Source organism: Mytilus edulis, chromosome 14 (assembly GCF_963676685.1).
Source record: "Mytilus edulis chromosome 14, xbMytEdul2.2, whole genome shotgun sequence".
In the NCBI taxonomy this organism is placed as follows: domain Eukaryota; kingdom Metazoa; phylum Mollusca; class Bivalvia; order Mytilida; family Mytilidae; genus Mytilus; species Mytilus edulis.
Window position 1 is genome coordinate 49,187,285 of NC_092357.1, and position 18,625 is coordinate 49,205,909.

Here is an 18,625-nt window from a genome sequence, read left to right on the forward strand (position 1 = left end):
ATTATAATATCCTTTTTTATTGTAAGTGTTTCATAATAAATTTTTAAAGGGTTTGCTGTGTTGGCAACTCATCATTCTTGTGTCCCTTTATCATGGATTTCTTGAAATTTTGTGGAGTTTATGAAACAAACTCACTACATATGTGATCTGATAGTAATTGTTGAATATTTTATACCATCGATTTTCACATTGAACAACACTATATTACTAACGTAAAGTTTAATTAATTGTTGATCATTGTTCTATTGAAAAAAATCAGATAAATCATATTAACTAACAAAATATTCAAATCATATGGGAATTTAAATCGAAAATCAATGTAAAAAAAAATGTTAGTTTTTTTTCATTAACAGCACAAACAATATACATAATTAAAAACCAATTGTTCAGAGAACAATTGAAGGTCTTTCCACAAAAAACAATGTATTTTAATATGAAAGTAGTAAAGTTAAGTTTAAAATGTCATTTCAATCGTCAAATGAAAGCTTATTGTACGCTGATTTAAAAAAATATATGGTTTCTATATTTTTTAAATAAGGGAGATAATTTGTTACTTCCGGTTTGAAAAATGTTACTTCCGATAATATTTGAATATTTACTTGACACTGATTACAAACATATCTGGTGTTATATACTTTTATATTAATAAAGTACAAAAAAAAGCTACTTCCGGTTTACACAAGGTCACTTCCGGTTTTTTTTTCAAGGTTAAATGGTTTGATACCTATTACCAAAAGTCTCATGGCTTTATCATGTATACATATGAGGTAAGAGCAAAGGTCAAAATATATAACATCAAATTAAGCTATGACCTTGAGATCAATTTCAAGGTCATAAACCAAGGATCTCAAATCAAAAGACCATAGGTCTGAATTATATTTGGTTAATCAGTTATATCACCATACGCATATTTTTAAATACAAGAGGGGAGAAAACTCCCTTTTACGTTCAACGTATCCTTGCAATCAACATTAACTTGTTACGACATGTCGCAACTAACAATTTAGTAAAAATAATTTGTTGAGGGAATAAGTGAAAATAAGCCAAACTCAAAAATAAGAATATGACCTTGACCTTTGACCTTGACCTAATTATCATTTTTTTGGACCAAGGACCTCAAATCAATAGATCCTAGGTCTCTATCACTTTACAAGTTAGAAATGCATAAGGGGAAATAATGGAGTGTTCATATTGCTTCGGTAAAAATAGACAAATCATGCGAAGGATATAACGAGCAATTTTATAAAATAAATTTGTCGTAATCTTTTACGGTTGTGAAGGAGTAGTGGACATAAGGAAAACAGTGTTTGGGGAGATAACTCCTACAAAGTAAAGTTTTCGGTTACGCAGGGTAAATTTCAAAGGCGCACAAACTGTTTGATATCATATACCAAATATCTAAGCGACATATTGCGAAACAAATATTTATGGCAAGAACAAAATTAGGCGGAAGAAAAAAAATAATCAGAAGAAAAACAATAGGTCTTTCCACAGAAAAGTGGAAAGACCTAATTAATTGCAGGATTGGCTCGAAACAGTCGTAATAGCTCGCTAGTACTCGCAATACATCTGTTTCTTAGCCTCGTACTAATACAGCTGATATTTGAAGACACTAAACAGGTATTGTCTATGTATATGTGTATGTCAACAGATTTACATGACTTTTTGTATACTAAGTATGTTGCAGGTTTCTTATACTGTAATAGATATTCAAAATCTATTTGATGTCTGTAAAGGATTCGACAATTAATAGTTACCAATAATGAATTTTAAAAAGGAAAGGGATTTAAGAAACTTTAATCCCCCCCCTTTTCGTCTCTCTCCCACCAATAGTCGTTATTTTGTTTTGTCTCTACATCTTACCTCTAACATAGATACCATGTATCTAATATAGTGTATCAGTGCATTAAAATCAACAATTGTTCCGAACATCATAACCCAAGAAAAGGAATAAATATAATATTTATTACTAGACACACCGCACATGTCGCTATGCAATTCCAAAGCTAATCAGAGTCTTCCTGAGTGATATTGATATTTTATTTATATGTAAATAGGTATTTTTTTTAGCAACAGCTATTCATATTTTATACATTCTAGGAATATCACAGTCGGATTTGCATGACCTTTTTCGGTGTTTTTTTGTAATGCGATGGTAATTTATCCCGAGCTCTGTGTGTAACCTGCAAAATATGAAAAACACATCTTAAAATACATTTTAAATGTGTACATACATATTTTGAATAATGATTATAACTGTTGGGGTTTTACATATGTTTGTAGGTACACTGCTCATTTTAGATATGCATTACCCTTCTTAGAATCGAAATGATACGCGTACACAAAAATTATTTCTGAAAGCGAGACCCAATAACCGTATTTGAAAATACTACCATTACTTTAACAGAATCTGAACACATAATTGTGGATTATTATGCTATTTTTAACATATAATAACCTATGATAACGTCGTCTTTTATCAACATCACTCATAATATCAATTGATATATGTTCCATTGTACTTTGATATTCTCTTTCAGAGCGAACGGTTTTACTATCTGCAGTCATTAAATACAAGACAGCTAGCATTTTGCGAGAGTGTTGAAATTGATGCAACGATTTTTCTGATATTGTATAGACAGAATGAATGTCAACATTTTTTTCATTTGTTGTCTTGTACAAAAATCATGCATTTAGTTTTCTTGTCCTAATTGTTATACAATTTGTTATTCCGGATCTTTTATTGAGTGCTATGCAATATGTGATGGTTATTGTGTGAAGGCTGTAGAGTGACCTCAAGTTGTTAACTTTCTACATCATTTGATCGCCGATGGCGAGTTGTCGCATTTGCATTTAAACAACATCTTATGTAGTATGACATGAATAAACAAAAGCATGTGATATACTGAATAATTTGTAAATTACATCTTAAGTGATATTTTTTATTTCTTATAGCAGTATATATCAGTTTCCTAATATTACATAATGATATACTTGGACAAACAACACAATTTGACAAATCACGAAAAAAATGATCATTCTCTTTCAACCATAATACATCATCATGAACATGTTTCGATGATTGCATTTCAAAACAATGTTATAGAATCATGATTCAAGTTAAGTTGATCTGTTTACATAATGCATATCCCTTATTTTCTGTGATCCATAAACTATTTTCTTATATGTATTGTTTGACTGAACCGTAACAAGATGTCCATTGCCGAGAAAAATCATTTACACAGTGTTATATATTGTCGGGTATATCCATTGTTGAGAAACCAATTCGAGGCTCACAAATGTGTTTTGCCGCGCTTTCATACGTAAGATACATGCATGAGCTTACGTTATTGATATGTAAAAGATGTAGAATAAAAAAAATGAACAACCAGAGAGGGGAGTCCGAAGTAAAACAATTTTATCAGATAAAAAGATCAAGAACAACTTTTTTGTTTAACTTTTGTAGGATACATGTAAAGAAATAAGTTTATGTCGGTATACGTCTCGCTGATGATTCGTATATCATCACACATTTCAAATTTATACGGGTGGCTAAACGGTATACATGGTAAGTCACATTAAAATATATTGTCACGTTTGTTGACTGATAAAATAAAACAAATACAGTATAAACATGATAAATGAAGAATATATAAACTTTAATTTTGATTTTGATACCGTGAATTTGTAAAGATAGTGGTGTTGAAAAATACCTGAAATTTGAGTAGTGTATTATGATCATTGTTTTGAATGGGCAATCAATGAAATAATGGATACATGTTAAGCAGATTCACTACTAGAAGTTTGATTCGGTAACTTAGACCACTTAGTCAAAATGATTGATACCCATTAAACAAATATTATAATTGCGAAGACAAAGGATGTAAAATGGAGGCGATATATACCAAAAAAAAAGTTTTTTGTTTTATAAACTGGTCCTCACACTGACAAAACAAAATAAATAATTTGACTATTTTTCATATTTGGTATATGAAACTTTTTAGTTGCTTTGACCCTGAAACACATCAAGTATGAAACATGTACTGTTAAAAGTTCACAAATATGTCTATGTTAATAAACATCATCAGTAAAAATGCGAGGTAATTCTTAAAATCAATGTTGACAATATGGGGAAGGGGAATGGTATTTCCAATAAAATCGTGTGAAAAGATTGGTTTATTGGATTCATCATTTATTTAACAAAGTTTATCATACAATGTACAGTGGAGATTAGTCTTCAACAAAATATGTCTTGACCCAATGTAGGCAGTGTTTAGGTGTAACTGTAAGCCTAATCAAAATAAAGCACTCTTATGTGAAAAGACGAACGTTACCACAGAGATATTCAACCTTAATTAGCCGCTAATGCCAATTAAAAAAAGATAGTTCAAAAATGTTTTTGGTGTTGTAATATGTGTAAGTTCTAAAAGGTACATATCTTTGTAATGCAAGTTGTTTGATATTGTAAAAGCTTTACTTTTAATAGGTGGCATTTCTATTGATAGTTCATTACCCAATGATTTAATAATTAAGAATTGAATACTTCTTTTTGTAAATTCATTGGGGTGTAAAATGAAGAATGAAGTCCGGAAGCGCTTCATTCTAAAAACATACGCACGGTCAACGCTTTTACAACCCTATGAAATTACTAAAAGAAGCATTCAATACTAATAATTACATCTTTTAGCTATGATCATGAAAACACGATTATTATCAAGCTTTTCTTTTTTTATACCTGTGCACGTTATTGTGGAAACGAGTGTCATCATGTATGTTACAATTCATGCAATTTATTTTGAAATGAAGAATGACGCGAGATTGATGTTTGCCAATCAAAAATACGTATAACAATGAAACATACATCTAATGTAATTATTTAAAAATACCTGCAGCTTACACGTTTGTCAGATTCAGATATTTAAAGATCTTATGTGCAAGTTGCAATCTCATTTAATGACACAATCATCGGCAGATAAACTTCAAATTGTATTAGTATATATATAAATCATTTTATGTCAGTCATCTTACCGTTAATTTTTTTTCTCACCCAACAAACAACAACCAAAATAAACATCATGAAGACTGACATGAACGTCGCAAGGATTATGGTATGCTCTAAAATAATGGAGAAAAAAAAACTATTCTTATAAAAGCATACAGCTGTTTTGGTGGTCTTTGATGTTAAATCATACAGGATTAGAATAAAATTGTCTCTTGTTTGCATCCGAATCCATGTCTGTCTAATAAAATATCAGCATGCAGTATATCGATCGGTGTCACATACACCTCAGGACCCACCACATTCTTATGTAGCTGTGTTCGGTGGTCATGTCGATTGATAACACAACTCTAAGTTTGGAGTCTTGTTCCAAAATACGCACTAAATATTGATATTTTGCAAGATTTTATGGATTGCAAATTATTTTGTATCAAACCTTCTAATATAATAATGATGGAAATAGCAAACATTGAAAACATAGAAAATATATAATATCAAGAAAATAAAATTTAAACAGCGTTTCTTGCATCCAAACAGTTTCTTAAGTTGTACTTATTGTCAGATTGTAAGTATTTACTTGTTCGTGCCAGCTGTACTATCATTGACTCTTTTGAAAGCGATTGCTCATTAAGTAGTACTTACCATTGTTACCTATTTCTGGTTTTACCGTTTCTGGGAATTCCATACTTTGCAAATAAGAATGAGTATCCATTATAACTGATAAAGATAAATAATGATAATAAGTGTTTGTATATAATCTGATATTGTGTCTTTATTTTCAATGTTTGCTTAAAAAAGAATAAAATAAGGTCAGCTATAAACAAACATGTATCTTAACCTAATAATCATCTAAAGAAGATTCCATAAGACTGTAACGATCACCTTGATGTTTTGACAAAATAGATTGATAAAATGCAACTGAATTTTGTGTCTAAAATGGCAGCTTTGTAGACAAAAAAAATGTCTAGTCGATACTTTCAAATTGACCAAGTTTCTATAAACTCATTGTTCCTAAATGGTTATAAACAAAAATAAAAACTTTTCGAACTCAAATAAAAAAAGAGGAATGGGTCAAAATTGTGTGAAGCTTCTGCGATACTTGTGTAACACATTTGTTATTCGTTCATTATAATTTTTATTAACTATGTATTTACATTCAGGTATCACAGATCAATGAATTTATTCGTTCATTGTGTGTTAATATGGGTTTTTTGATTGAGTTAAGCCTTCCAATTGATATGTTATAGTGTGTCATTCTATGTTGTGATGTTATACTATTGTTTCAGAAAAGGGAGAAGGTTTGGTACCATTAAAACGTTTAATCCCCCTGCAATTGCGTGCACCTGCCCTAAGTCAGGAATCTGATGTTCAGTGGTTGTCGTTTGTTCATGTGGTTTATAAGTGTTTCTCGTTTCTCGTATTTGATATAGATTAGACCGTTGGTTTTCCCGTTTGAATGGTTTTACACTTGTAATTTTAAGGCCCTTTATAGCTTGCTGTTCGATGTGAGCCTAGGCTCCGTGTTGAAGACCGTACCTTAACCTATAATGGTTTACTTTTATAAATTGTGACTTGGATGGAGAGTTGTCTCATTGGAACTCATACCACATCTTCCTATATCTACAATGTTGTAAGTAGGTCAGGCCATTAGTTGTTTCATTCGAAATTGTTTTACTATTATAATTTTTCGGTATTTTTATAGCTGACTATGGGGTATTGGCTTTGGTTATTGTAGATGGCCGTACGGTGAACTATAGTTGTTATGTGTCATTTGGTCTCTTGTTGAAAGTTTTCTCCTTATCAATCATACATAATCTTCTATTTATATTTAATATACAATATACTACTGCATCTATCTACGGTAATAACGTTAACGTCTTTATTTTATTTATGATATGTTCGTTGAGTATTTAGAACGTTTTTAACAGCATTTTATACCCTGAATCTCCTATCATTTTTAACATTTATGCAAATTTAGCCGGAAACATACATCACTCAAGGGCAATAAAAAAACATGGATTATTTTCAAGTCTCAATTGTGTTGATGTATGTTTACTAGCTATGTGATTAATTTGTTTCCCTGTATGCTATTGTGTCAGCAAAAAAGATTTTACGTCAAGGGTAAGTCCTTTTTTGGAAAATAATTCGATAAATTCCGCCTATTAATGGTTGAGTTAATTCTTGATGTCGACGTGCAGGAAATCTTTGTTGTTTACTGTTTTGTCTCCAATTATAATTCTTAGAGAAAACGAACCAATAATCAATTAAAATCGTCCTTTAAAGGCAAAAAATCCTAATAGGGGTCGATGAACAAATAAGGCATTGTTGACTTGTGTGTGGATATTATTTTGCTGAACACGATGACATTGTTTTGTTCCGTTTTACTATGTTACGTTTTTTCAACTTTGTTACCAACATCAGTTAAATTATAAAAAAAACATGTCACGTATCTTTGAGGGGCAATAACATCGATATGGGTTTGTCGAATTTTTCCAAAATTATACCATACCTTGACCTATAATGGTTTACTTTTATGAATTGTGACTTGGATGAAGAGTTGACTCACTCATACCACATCTTCCTATATCTATTTACCATGTTGACCTGTTGAACATTTCTTATTCGTATCATATATCATGAATGATTTCCTAATTGAAATGAATTATTAGATTATCTAAGAAGACTCATTTCTTACCTGTGTTATTATATGTTCGTGCTAATACGCATTTAAATTTTCCGAATCGGTTGGTTTTAAATTTCATGTCCACTTCAAATGTTTTCAAAACATTTGATTCACTACCTATATGCCACCATGTAAAAGAGTAGTCAGTATATGAACATGAGCATTTGTCGGATGTGCATTTGGAATCCTTATTGTGGCACATCTTATTACTAAAGCGCAGAATATCTATACTTTTTTGATTCAAATAAAACTGCAGGATACCACCAACAGGTAATTTGTACATAGTACATGTAAAGTTATACAAAGTTGTTTTATCTGATGCAGTGACAGCACTGTTGAATTTAGGCATAAGTAATCTTTCATCTAAAATTACAAATAATATAAATTAGAATGTGTTGATGTCATCACCAAGTATTATTATGGTTTTTGTAGAAAACATTGCCTGCAGTAAAAAAAAACTAGTTTTAATTAATTAAGTAATTAAGATACCGGTATATGCCTAAACCTTTTACATATTCCTTTCAACTATCCTATAAATCTAAAATGTCCCTTGCTAGAAATCACTGGATTCTTAATTCAACATCAGTTTCACTAGACAACAAAACATTTGGAAGTATTATACGTCAAGAGTTCTAAGGCATCAGAAGCAAAATAAAAAACAAAACCAACCAAACAAACAAACAAACAACAAAATGTTTAGTTCATCTTTCTATCCACTACTTACTGATGAACAATACTAAAAACAATTTAAATAATTTGAATTTGAAAACCTGAAGCGAGGCTCGTATCATGTATATAGAATAGTTATCAAAGGTACCAGGATTATAATTTAGTACGCCAGACGCGCGTTTCGTCTACATAAGACTCACCAGTGACGCTTATATCAAAATATTTATAAAGCCAAACAAGTACAAAGTTGAAGAGCATTGAGGATCAAAGCTCCAAAAAGTTGTGCCAAATACGGCTAAGGTAATCTATGCCTCGGATAAGAAAATCCTTAGTTTTTCGAAAATTCTAAGTTTTGTTAACAGGAAATTTATAAAAATGACAGTGTACATTGAGTAACAATAGGTTTCTGTATCTGTATATGTACAACTAGTGATGATAAAAATGTGAAAAACAGTTTCGAATGCATGTACACATTTTCATTATAAATGTGATATACACACATGTATGACTTGTCAATTTCAATTCGTACATCTAGTTTCCTTTTTTGCAATCAGTTTCAAACTGACAGCAATTACAGTATTCTATTGTCAAAGCAGAGAAAAGCAAAACTATTTGATTTTGCAGATGTCAGTACTTCATTGAATATGAAGGTCAGATCATTCCATATAAAGGTAAAATCATCACCTTTAAATGTATCGTAAAATCTTAAATGAAAATAGATAAAAGCCTTCCTGTTATCGTCAAAGATACCAGATGTAAGTAAACTAGGTACGTAAATATCTGCAATGGTAGATATTCTAGAGGGGTAGATCCTATAAGAAGGTTTTTTATTGTAATATCTATTGACGAAAACCATCGCCTTGTTTTGTATTTGTGCCTGTTAGCTATTCGATTAAAATTAAGAAAAAAATGATGCAAGCTATACTTTATGGTAGTTTTAACATGGGTAGGCATTATATTCGTGATTATATTCGCCCGAGCGTTAGTGAGGGCTAAAATAACACGAATGTAATGCCTTCCCATGTTAAAATTACAATAAAGTATAGATTGCATCATGTATGTCGATTCTGATTAGGACAATTAAGGTAATTTCTATGTCCGATGTGTATAAGGGTAGAGCGTTTGTATAAGCTCTTCCATGAACCTCAATTTTTTGTTTGTAAATGAACAAATGACTGGCAATATGATTTTTCAGAGGGAGGAGTTTTGAACAGCCAGGATGAACGGTTGTCGTATCTAGGTCAAATATGTCAATTTCGAACTGCAACACATTACAGTCATGATAAATGAACTAGTAACAACATGTGCACCATATAAGAGGTTGGCAGTGTTTAAAGTTAATCAAAAATACTAAATGCATGCCTATTTGATAAAATTCATTGTTCTACAGTAGTCAATATACGCATGTGCAAACAAATTTTATTTGATTTAGAGCATGGGTTTATTCACAGAGCGAATGAAGCACGTCATATTAGAATAGTATATATGTATTGTCCTCCGTTCTTTTCTGATTCACAAGTATCATTAGGTTCTACGACCACTCGTTCAATCCATGCATGTAGCACGTGGATAATTTCAGACTTGGAACTCAAATGTATATACATGGCGCATCTTATATTGTAAATACAAAGTCATAACTATATCTTTATCGCAGAATACTCGTCTCTGCATTTCATGTGTTGGCATACAAATAAGTGAAAATGGTCGAAATTAAAAGCATTCATTAAATTAAGAAACTAAGGTTTCAACTCCCTCAGGCAAAGTTGGCTTTAGATGAATTTGGCTATTTATGTTTGGTATTTTTGACACATAGCTCTTCAACGGTTTCGGTGCTTATACATCTTCGGATTTCAAATGTTTGGCTTTGAGCGTTCCTGATGAAGGTAAATCCAGAAAAGCGCTTCGGACGCAAAAATTATTAAACGTGTTGTTTTCATTTTTTAATTATATAATTGTAAACCTAATGCAATATATGATCTTAAATGCGATACATGCTTTTTGATGTTCGGTTTGTGGTTTATTTGTTTATGTGAATATGAAACTTCACAATTAAAAAATATATTTATCATGTTTGTATAAATTACTCATTGTGTATAACATTTTCCATAGAAATTTATCAACTTATGTTGATATATAAGTCCACGATAACCTAAACAATGTAAATCAACTGCAGATCAAAATGATTTTAGAAAATAAATGTTTGGATAGAAATCGGATTGTTATGATCAAAGATATCAGTTAATAATTTTGTACGCCATACACACGTTTTACAAAATTTATTAACCAGGGGTAATTTAATACTTATTATAACATGTATAACTAAATGTTTACTGTGAAGATAACTAACTTGACTTTTGACATATTTTTGTTCGGAAGTTTTGTTTAAAGAACAGTGTGTGTTTGGAAGTTCTTGATTTATGTTCCTTATAGTTAACCATATTTAATTTAAGAGTACCAGAGGGAGAAAATCTCATTTTATTTAATTCTTGAAAATTGTTTTATGTTCGTCGTTACCTTTGATTATGATTAAAAAAGCGCATCAAATGAGTAAACCTGAATTAAGTGTACAATTGAACAAATGTCGCTTGTTTATACACAAATATTAAGTAATATTTATAGCTATACAAAAACACAAGGATATCAGAGAATTTGGTTTCTATGATACACCAGAAGTTTAAATGGCATGAGACAAAATAAAATAGATATTTTGGATGGATAATGATTCATCTTAAAAATCAGAATGTGTGCTAAACAATTCCAATTCTGTCGATTATATATACGGGTTTTATTGTTATATAAATTGGGAACACGACGGATATTATTTAAAAAGTAAACATAGTGACCATACTTACTGTTCAGGCCTAGTACACATTTTGTCAATATGAAACATAGCAATAACATCTTTCTGCTTAAGAAATCATTGGTCCTGAACAGAAAATGCAAGGTGATCTATTAACCTGTCAATATACAATTGTTAGACAACTTGCGATCTTATATATCTTACTTGAAATACAGTATCTTCATTTAGTACATAATTATCTAAATTAAGCAATAATACGAATACGACCAAAACAATTACATGTATATATATATATATATACGAGTGATAAAAATAATAAATCACATACGAAAGACTTGATTATTAATTGAGCATAGCAGATGATAAGAATACCTATAGTCATACGAAATGATATAAAAACAAGATGTGATATTATTACATTTCGACATCTACTCACAAGACACCATGTGGTACTTGTAGACATAAGTAACGGTAGGTCACTATATAGTCGTCAAAAATAGTCACACCATCTATTTCCTACATGACATATATAATGCATTTCAAACGAGAAAGCCAAAGACTTATGATACAAATAGAAAACGAAAAACAAGTATACCAATTAAAATGAAAATCACTGAATCACCGGCTTCTGACTTGGGATAGACGCAAACACTTGCATATAGTATAGTACAGTATAAGTGAAGGATATTATGGGAGACGTACGGTGACCTATAGTGGTAAACTTCTGCAAACATTTGATCTGTGGTAGAGAGTTGACTTATCGGCAATAATTCCACATCTTCTTATTTTCAAATTACGAAGACGTGAAGTCCGTACTTCCCCATTTAATTTCTGAACGTTCAAATATGATATTATCATTCAATATAACAACAGGTCGAAATCTTTGAGGGTATGCTATTAGTCCTTTAGAATATCATCCGCACAAATGGTAGTGATTTGGTGCTGTAACGATTTTTATAACGTTTCTTTTCTAAAATTATCCGTTGGTAAACTAAAAAAAGTATTAAAAAACTAAGTCACAAACTCCCTTAGGCAAAAGGACCTTAGGTTTCCGTCATTATACATGTGCATTTCTTATTTTAAACTCCGATTTTTTTTTTTATGTAATCGCTTCACATGAAGATAAATAAAAAATGAGCACTTCTGACACATACACTTTTAAAGGAGATCTTTTTTTCTTTTTCTATGCCTGGTTCTATATCACTGAACAGATGTACTTTTATTTCTTGATGATGTTATCAGCTTAGTAGTCAGTGATTTGATACCGTTTAAATATCTTCCGTCAATATTCGAAGGTACATTTTAGTTATTCAGTTCTTAAGCTGGTACGGGTGTCTTTAAACTAATTCTAATTTAAAAAAAAACGGAGAACCTAAGTTCCAGATTTCAAATTGTTAGCAAATTTGATGCAGGGATGCAGATAGCGAATGTGAATTTTCATTTAAAAGAACAAATTTATAAAATTGTAACTTATAAATATTAATAGTTCTACAAGTGAATATTTTTTTGCTTTATTTTTAATGTTTTTAAATTTGCATTTTAAGGAAAAGTCACTCTAAAACAGTGCATATCTGAAGGAATCAACATATCAAACATATTATGCATTTTAGCCAGAAAAAACGTACGATGATCGTATCTTTTCTTTTGATATTCTCTAACCCTTTTCTAAATGCTATCTCCTCGGTTTTTTTTTATTTTACAACTCTGTCATTAAGTTTAGCTTCTAATCACATAGTGATGTTTTTATCCTGTATAATCCATACAAAATGTTTCATTTTGTCCCAACCTGTAGCTTGAGAAAATACGTGATGGCTTACCATATTTATTAAATTTTTGACCATATATTAATACATACTACGTTTTGGCAAAGTGTGAACAAATTCTATAATTCTTTATTTATACTCCCGTACCACCTTAAGATGTTTCGGTACTTTAACATATTTGGCTGTCAATGATTTGGCTTTGAGCATTCCTGATAAAGTTTAATTCAGGATTGTTACAAAGAAGGCATGCAAGTATATAAAAAGTAAAATCACAAAAATACTGAAGTGCGAGGAAAACTCAAAACGGAAAGGCCCTCATCCATAATGGCAAAATCAAAATCTCAAACACTTCAAACGTATGGATAACGACTATTATACTCCTGACTAGGTACATGCATTTTCTAATGTAGAAATGGTGGATTGAACCTGGTTGTATAGCTAGCTATTTGATAAACCTCTCACTTGTATGACAGTCGACAAATTCTATTATATCGACATGACGAGTGAATAAAACAAACACACATAATAAGTTAAAATATTAATAATAGGGGTACAGCAGTCAATATTGTGTTATAATCTTAATTACTACAAAGGCAAACAAAGTAATGTGTTCGTATTCATAATTCTGTGATTTATACAAATATTTTAATAAAACATTTTACCAAACTACCGATAAAACTATATATATATAGTGCATAATACCAATGTAAGTGCGTTACTGCTACATTTAGGTTTCCAAATATCCAAATATAATCATGCATTTAAAAAAGAATATAACATAGTATTTTGTCCTTAAAACGTCAAGGTAGCGTATACACAAGCAATATATTATTCTTTACACATCATATATAACTTTAACAAATAGTTTCGAATTTCGCATTATTCATGTTCAATGAAAATCATTGTGATTTTCTAGATGTCTTTTAGATTTTTCATTTTGTCAGATTTATGCTTAAATACAATGTTATTTTTCTTTTATATAAATTCTTACCGTATTGTGTTTCTTTGCGACAACATGTTCGACATTCAAACAAATTCCACGAATTTGTACCACTTTAAATTCTTTGAAAAGGCCTTTGTTAATTTTGTCAGTCATGTATCTATTAATAGTCCTGTATTTTGTGTTCATACACATACCTGGGGGAAAACGGGGATTACCCTTTTACGTCTTATAAAGTAGAAACGGGTAGTATCTTATTGCTGCACATGCGCAGATAACACAAACACATACATATATATATATAGATATCTTTATTTATATATAAATATGTATTCTATGTTTTGAAATTGGATAGAGAAGCAATAAAGGTATATAGTTTATATAATGATTGCTTAACATTTGTTTATATTTACAATAAGGTTTCATTTTAGGTATACTAATTATATATCACAGTTGATTAATACCATTACTTTATGTAAAACTATCGACTTCTCAAACAATTATGATTCATTCGAAAAAGTAACGATAGAATAACTACAATTTATTTAAGCTTTCTAAAAATACCAAACCCGTTTGAATTGTTGTATATTATAATTGAATGCGTATCGTTACTCAATTTTCGCATTTAAAAACTAACGACGACTTAATAAAGATAGTTCAGCCTTAACATCTTGATTTGTTCTATATTTAAAGAAAACAGAAATTGTAAGCTAAACTACTGATAGTTGAGAGAAAGTAATTACAATTGATCGTGCAAAACGTATTATAGTATAACTAGTTAATTATAAAAAGAAGATGTGGTACGATTGCAAATGAGACAACTCTCCACAAGAGACCAAAATGACACAGAAATTAACAACTATAGGTCACCGTACGGTCTTCAACAATGAGCAAAACCCATACCGTACAGTATTATCGTTCGGAAAATAATTATAGGGTTTATAAAAAATGAACCAGCTAACAATAGTAAAATATGAGGGAACGGTACCAAAAAACATCTTACGTAAACACCGAGTTTCTTGTTTCAGCTTCATAAGTGTTGTAGAATACTACTACATGAATTTAAACTAATCTATTCACAAACGCCCACACTACAACTTGGTACAGCATATAAAAGTGTGTTAAAAAATGTGCAATAAGCCATTTATTTGCCCTCTTCGACAAAAAATCCAATAGTACAATTTATTTGTCAAACAACATCCTAGTTGTATATCAGACAGTGGTCTGTGAGAAATCAGAATTCATATTCTCGAAATGTGTCTTCATATCATCTCCATTGAAATTTTCTTTTGAAATATCAGTAATTAGATAGCAGCTCGTAAATAACCTCAATTTCAAGGGGACGGCTTAAGTTTCAAAGCATTGTAAAACCCAATTTTTGGAAGGATTGGTGTTGCTCAAATTTTGGTTGCCAGTGATAAGTTTAGAAATTGATGTTTGGCTTTTCGTCGTTTTTAATTTTGGCCATGGTATTTTCTGTTTTTGACTTATTATTTTGATTGCCCACTCGCTCGGTATAGTTTCTCTTTCTGAGCTGCATGAGCCAATGTTTGAGATACTGTAATTGACATTTTCATATGACAAATGTTGTTTTCGCATTAGGTTGTGACAAACAGAACAATGAACTTATAACTACGAAATGACAGATCAGGAAAATAAAAACGGTTATAGTATTCATCTACTTGAAACTGACATTCAAATTCATATAAGACAGTCACCAAGAAATATGTTTAAGCATACCGAAAGGTTAATGTTATCTTAATATTTTTTTAACATTTTTGGAAATCAATAAAAAAAACATTGATTTTCACTAATTCTATTGATAAAATCCTTGAAATTATAAAAGTTTGATAAAATTAAAAATTCTTGATCAGCTATGATAGTCCTAAATTTAAGGATGATTTGATTATTCTACAATATACAAACTGCTTGAATTATGTATTTGTCCTTATTAATATCAGATGTCAATGCCATTAGAGAGTACTAAAAGTGTAATAATGTATCCCGAAAACTTTCAAGTTATCTTTAACTAATAAATGACACATATTATAGATAAATTAAAAGAACAGTCTTGAAACTAAATGACTGATATGTAATTTACACTCAAAATTCGTATAAAAAAGTTAGTACCAACTACATAATTTTAAGTTTTGTCATCGGAATAGAAATTTGGAAAACAATAACTGCAGCTCATAAATATTACTAGTGTGTTCAAATGAGGTGTACCTTAAAGTTTATTTTTTAACGAAATATTAAATGTTTAATCATAACTCCTCTCACACACTTCAATTCCGTTATTTAAGGTGGAACATATCACAGTAAAAATCAGCTGAACGTTTCAATCACATGCTATTGTTAAGAAATTATTAATCTTTCCAATGATCAAAATGATTGTTACATACAACGCATCAGACACGTCTGGCAAAACTAATATTTTTTGCATGTTAGTCAATCAATGTCCATAATACAAGCGAAGTCTAGCTGGCCGTATACGTTACAATAAGAATGTTGTTTTATGAAGAACATACGAGTAAAAGAAATGTTTATTATAGATAATATAATTTGAGATTACTAAATGAAAGTTACTCACCAGGTTTAGAATCTATTATTTATCATTTGTCTTCATTTGAATCAAATCAGAATCACTGCTTTGCAAAATAAATGTTGTACTGTTAAATCACTGTCATAGGTTAGAGGAGGGTTGGGAGCTCAAACACATGTTTTAACCCGCCACATAATGTGTGTGTCTGTCCCAAGTCAGGAGCCTGTAGTTTAGTAAAGTCGTTGGTTAATGTCTGTTATATTTGCTTTTGAAAATTTCATACATTGTTTTTTTTATAAATAAGGCCGTTAGTTTCCTCAATTGAATTAGTATTTCATATGTTTCATGTCAGGGCGTTATATAGCTATACAGTTAGGGCTTTCCTCATTTTTGAAGGCCGTACGGTTGCCTATAGTTGATTACATCCACTGCATGTAAACTTTGGTGAATAGATGTCTAATTGGCAATGTCGCAACGTCACCTTATATTTATTTTGAAGTTATATAAGATACTGTATCTACATATGTGCTGCTTGCTTAATGTTAACGTATATTTTTAAATCTTTTTCAATCAATACTATGTGTTTACGTTTTCATTGGTGCTTTGATATCACAGTATTATAATTAATTATTGTGCGAAATGATTCCTTTATCAATGTATTATTAATAAGTACTCTTCAACAAAGCTCCTTGTCATGAATAGTTGGCTCGCTAATCGATTATATTATTCATTAAATGTTCAATTATTGAACACACTGTACCTTATATATATATATATATTGCTGTCTCCGAGGACGCTGATATCCCTTCTTTCGAGTATTAGCTTACGGTTAAAGTCATACGCAACGGTCAAAAAGGAAACTGGAGAAATATTTTGTGTTTTTTTTTTATTTTGGTTTTAAACACGCCAAATTAACCACAGCGTTGTATAAGGCTCCTCTGATGTTTAATTTACAATGATATGACAAAATCAACAATGTTTTATCCATATGATCGAAAATTGAGTTTCATTTTAGACTTTCTAAGATGAACTTGGCTGTCAATAGAAGTCCCTGTTGGTCATATAGACGGGTTTATCTGTAATTGACCTAGAAAACATGGGCGCATCCATTAACCTCTCACGTGACCGATCCGCCATTACAACCGTGAAAAATAACGCACGTGTATTGATCAAAACATTATCGATTTTCTGATTACATTTGTATTTCCTTTATTTTCCTATTTATTTCACTATGGATACTGCCGAAAGTTATAAAAAAGGTGGAGGCATTTCTTGTGCAGTTAATAGTTCTACGAAAAATCGTAGAAAATTTCAGATGTGGAAAAAATCAATAAATAAGTTGTGCCGACTGCACACAATCCGTTTTTTTTTTTTAAATAAAATTTGTTATAAAAGTAAAATTACACTGGCAGACGAATGTTGATACGTCGTCACAGGACTGTAAAAAAAACTTAAATTATCTATGAAAATTAATCCGATGACTACAGTGCATCTGCCTCTGTTTGTATAGAAGATCTACACATCAGAATGCGGATCCAGGATTTTGAAAAAAGGGGGGCCGCGGGTCCCCAAACAGAACACAATTTGTAGAGGAAGCGGTTAAACAGTCTGGATTAACCACGAATGAAGCTTCATAAGGGAGCCCAGGCACCACCCCCCGCCCCCTAAACACGTTCCTGCAAATTTCTTTAGATAATAACAATGAAACCTACCCCGATGCTACATGCATGTAGTTAGAAAAAGGAAGCAAATCAACCAAGTATGAAGATCCGAACGTTTTTTAATACATGACGACTATCTTTATGCTGCAAAATGGACAGACGTTCCGACAAAATTAACTCGGACAAACAAACATATTGTTAACAGAGGAGAAAGGAGTTCAAAATTGAATAAAATGGGGAAACCACGCCAGCGTATAGACATATTATGAATAACAGTTACGCCTTATTGTATACTTATGTAACTAAGTTTGCTTTACTTTAGTGGAATTACCGGTCATCCCGGCATTGCAGATCAGCTGTTGATCGATCGTACTAGCTGATGATGTTAACACTTAGTTTGATTATTTGGATGGCGCTTTCATATTTCGAAAAGTAAGGCTTGAAGTTGTAAACTATTTTATTCCTGGTTGCCAGTTCTTGCTGAAAAACTTAAAGGTTTTACAAACAGCTGTATCCATAGACAATTCCCAACAATACTTACAATTAAGGGCACTTCTCTATAAACCTC

At 31.0% G+C, this 18,625-nt stretch overlaps 1 protein-coding gene across 1 annotated transcript; it reads right to left on the reverse strand.

Moving 5' to 3' along the window:
• Positions 1-1,951: 1,951 nt before the first annotated feature.
• LOC139503071 (uncharacterized) lies at positions 1,952-14,024 on the reverse strand. The gene is made up of 6 exons (XM_071292743.1): positions 13,906-14,024; positions 11,204-11,308; positions 7,695-8,045; positions 5,642-5,716; positions 5,029-5,115; positions 1,952-2,183 (listed from the first exon to the last, which is right to left on the reverse strand). Exons 2-6 carry the CDS (start codon positions 11,250-11,252, stop codon positions 2,161-2,163), a joined length of 585 nt encoding a protein of 194 aa, XP_071148844.1. The 5' UTR covers positions 11,253-11,308; positions 13,906-14,024; the 3' UTR covers positions 1,952-2,160.
• Positions 14,025-18,625: the final 4,601 nt, after the last annotated feature.

What these genes read in the sequence shown, in the direction of transcription:
- LOC139503071 (XM_071292743.1), bottom strand. Translation starts at nt 11,252, where the DNA reads ATGTTATTGCTATGTTTCATATTGACAAAATGTGTACTAGGCCTGAAC. An exon ending in ATGTGTACTAGGCCTGAACA is followed by an intron (nt 8,046 to 11,203) that starts GTAAGTATGGTC and finishes TTGTAATTTTAG; the next exon opens with ATGAAAGATTACTTATGCCT. An exon ending in ACCAGAAATAGGTAACAATG is followed by an intron (nt 5,116 to 5,641) that starts GTAAGTACTACT and finishes CCATTATTTTAG; the next exon opens with AGCATACCATAATCCTTGCG.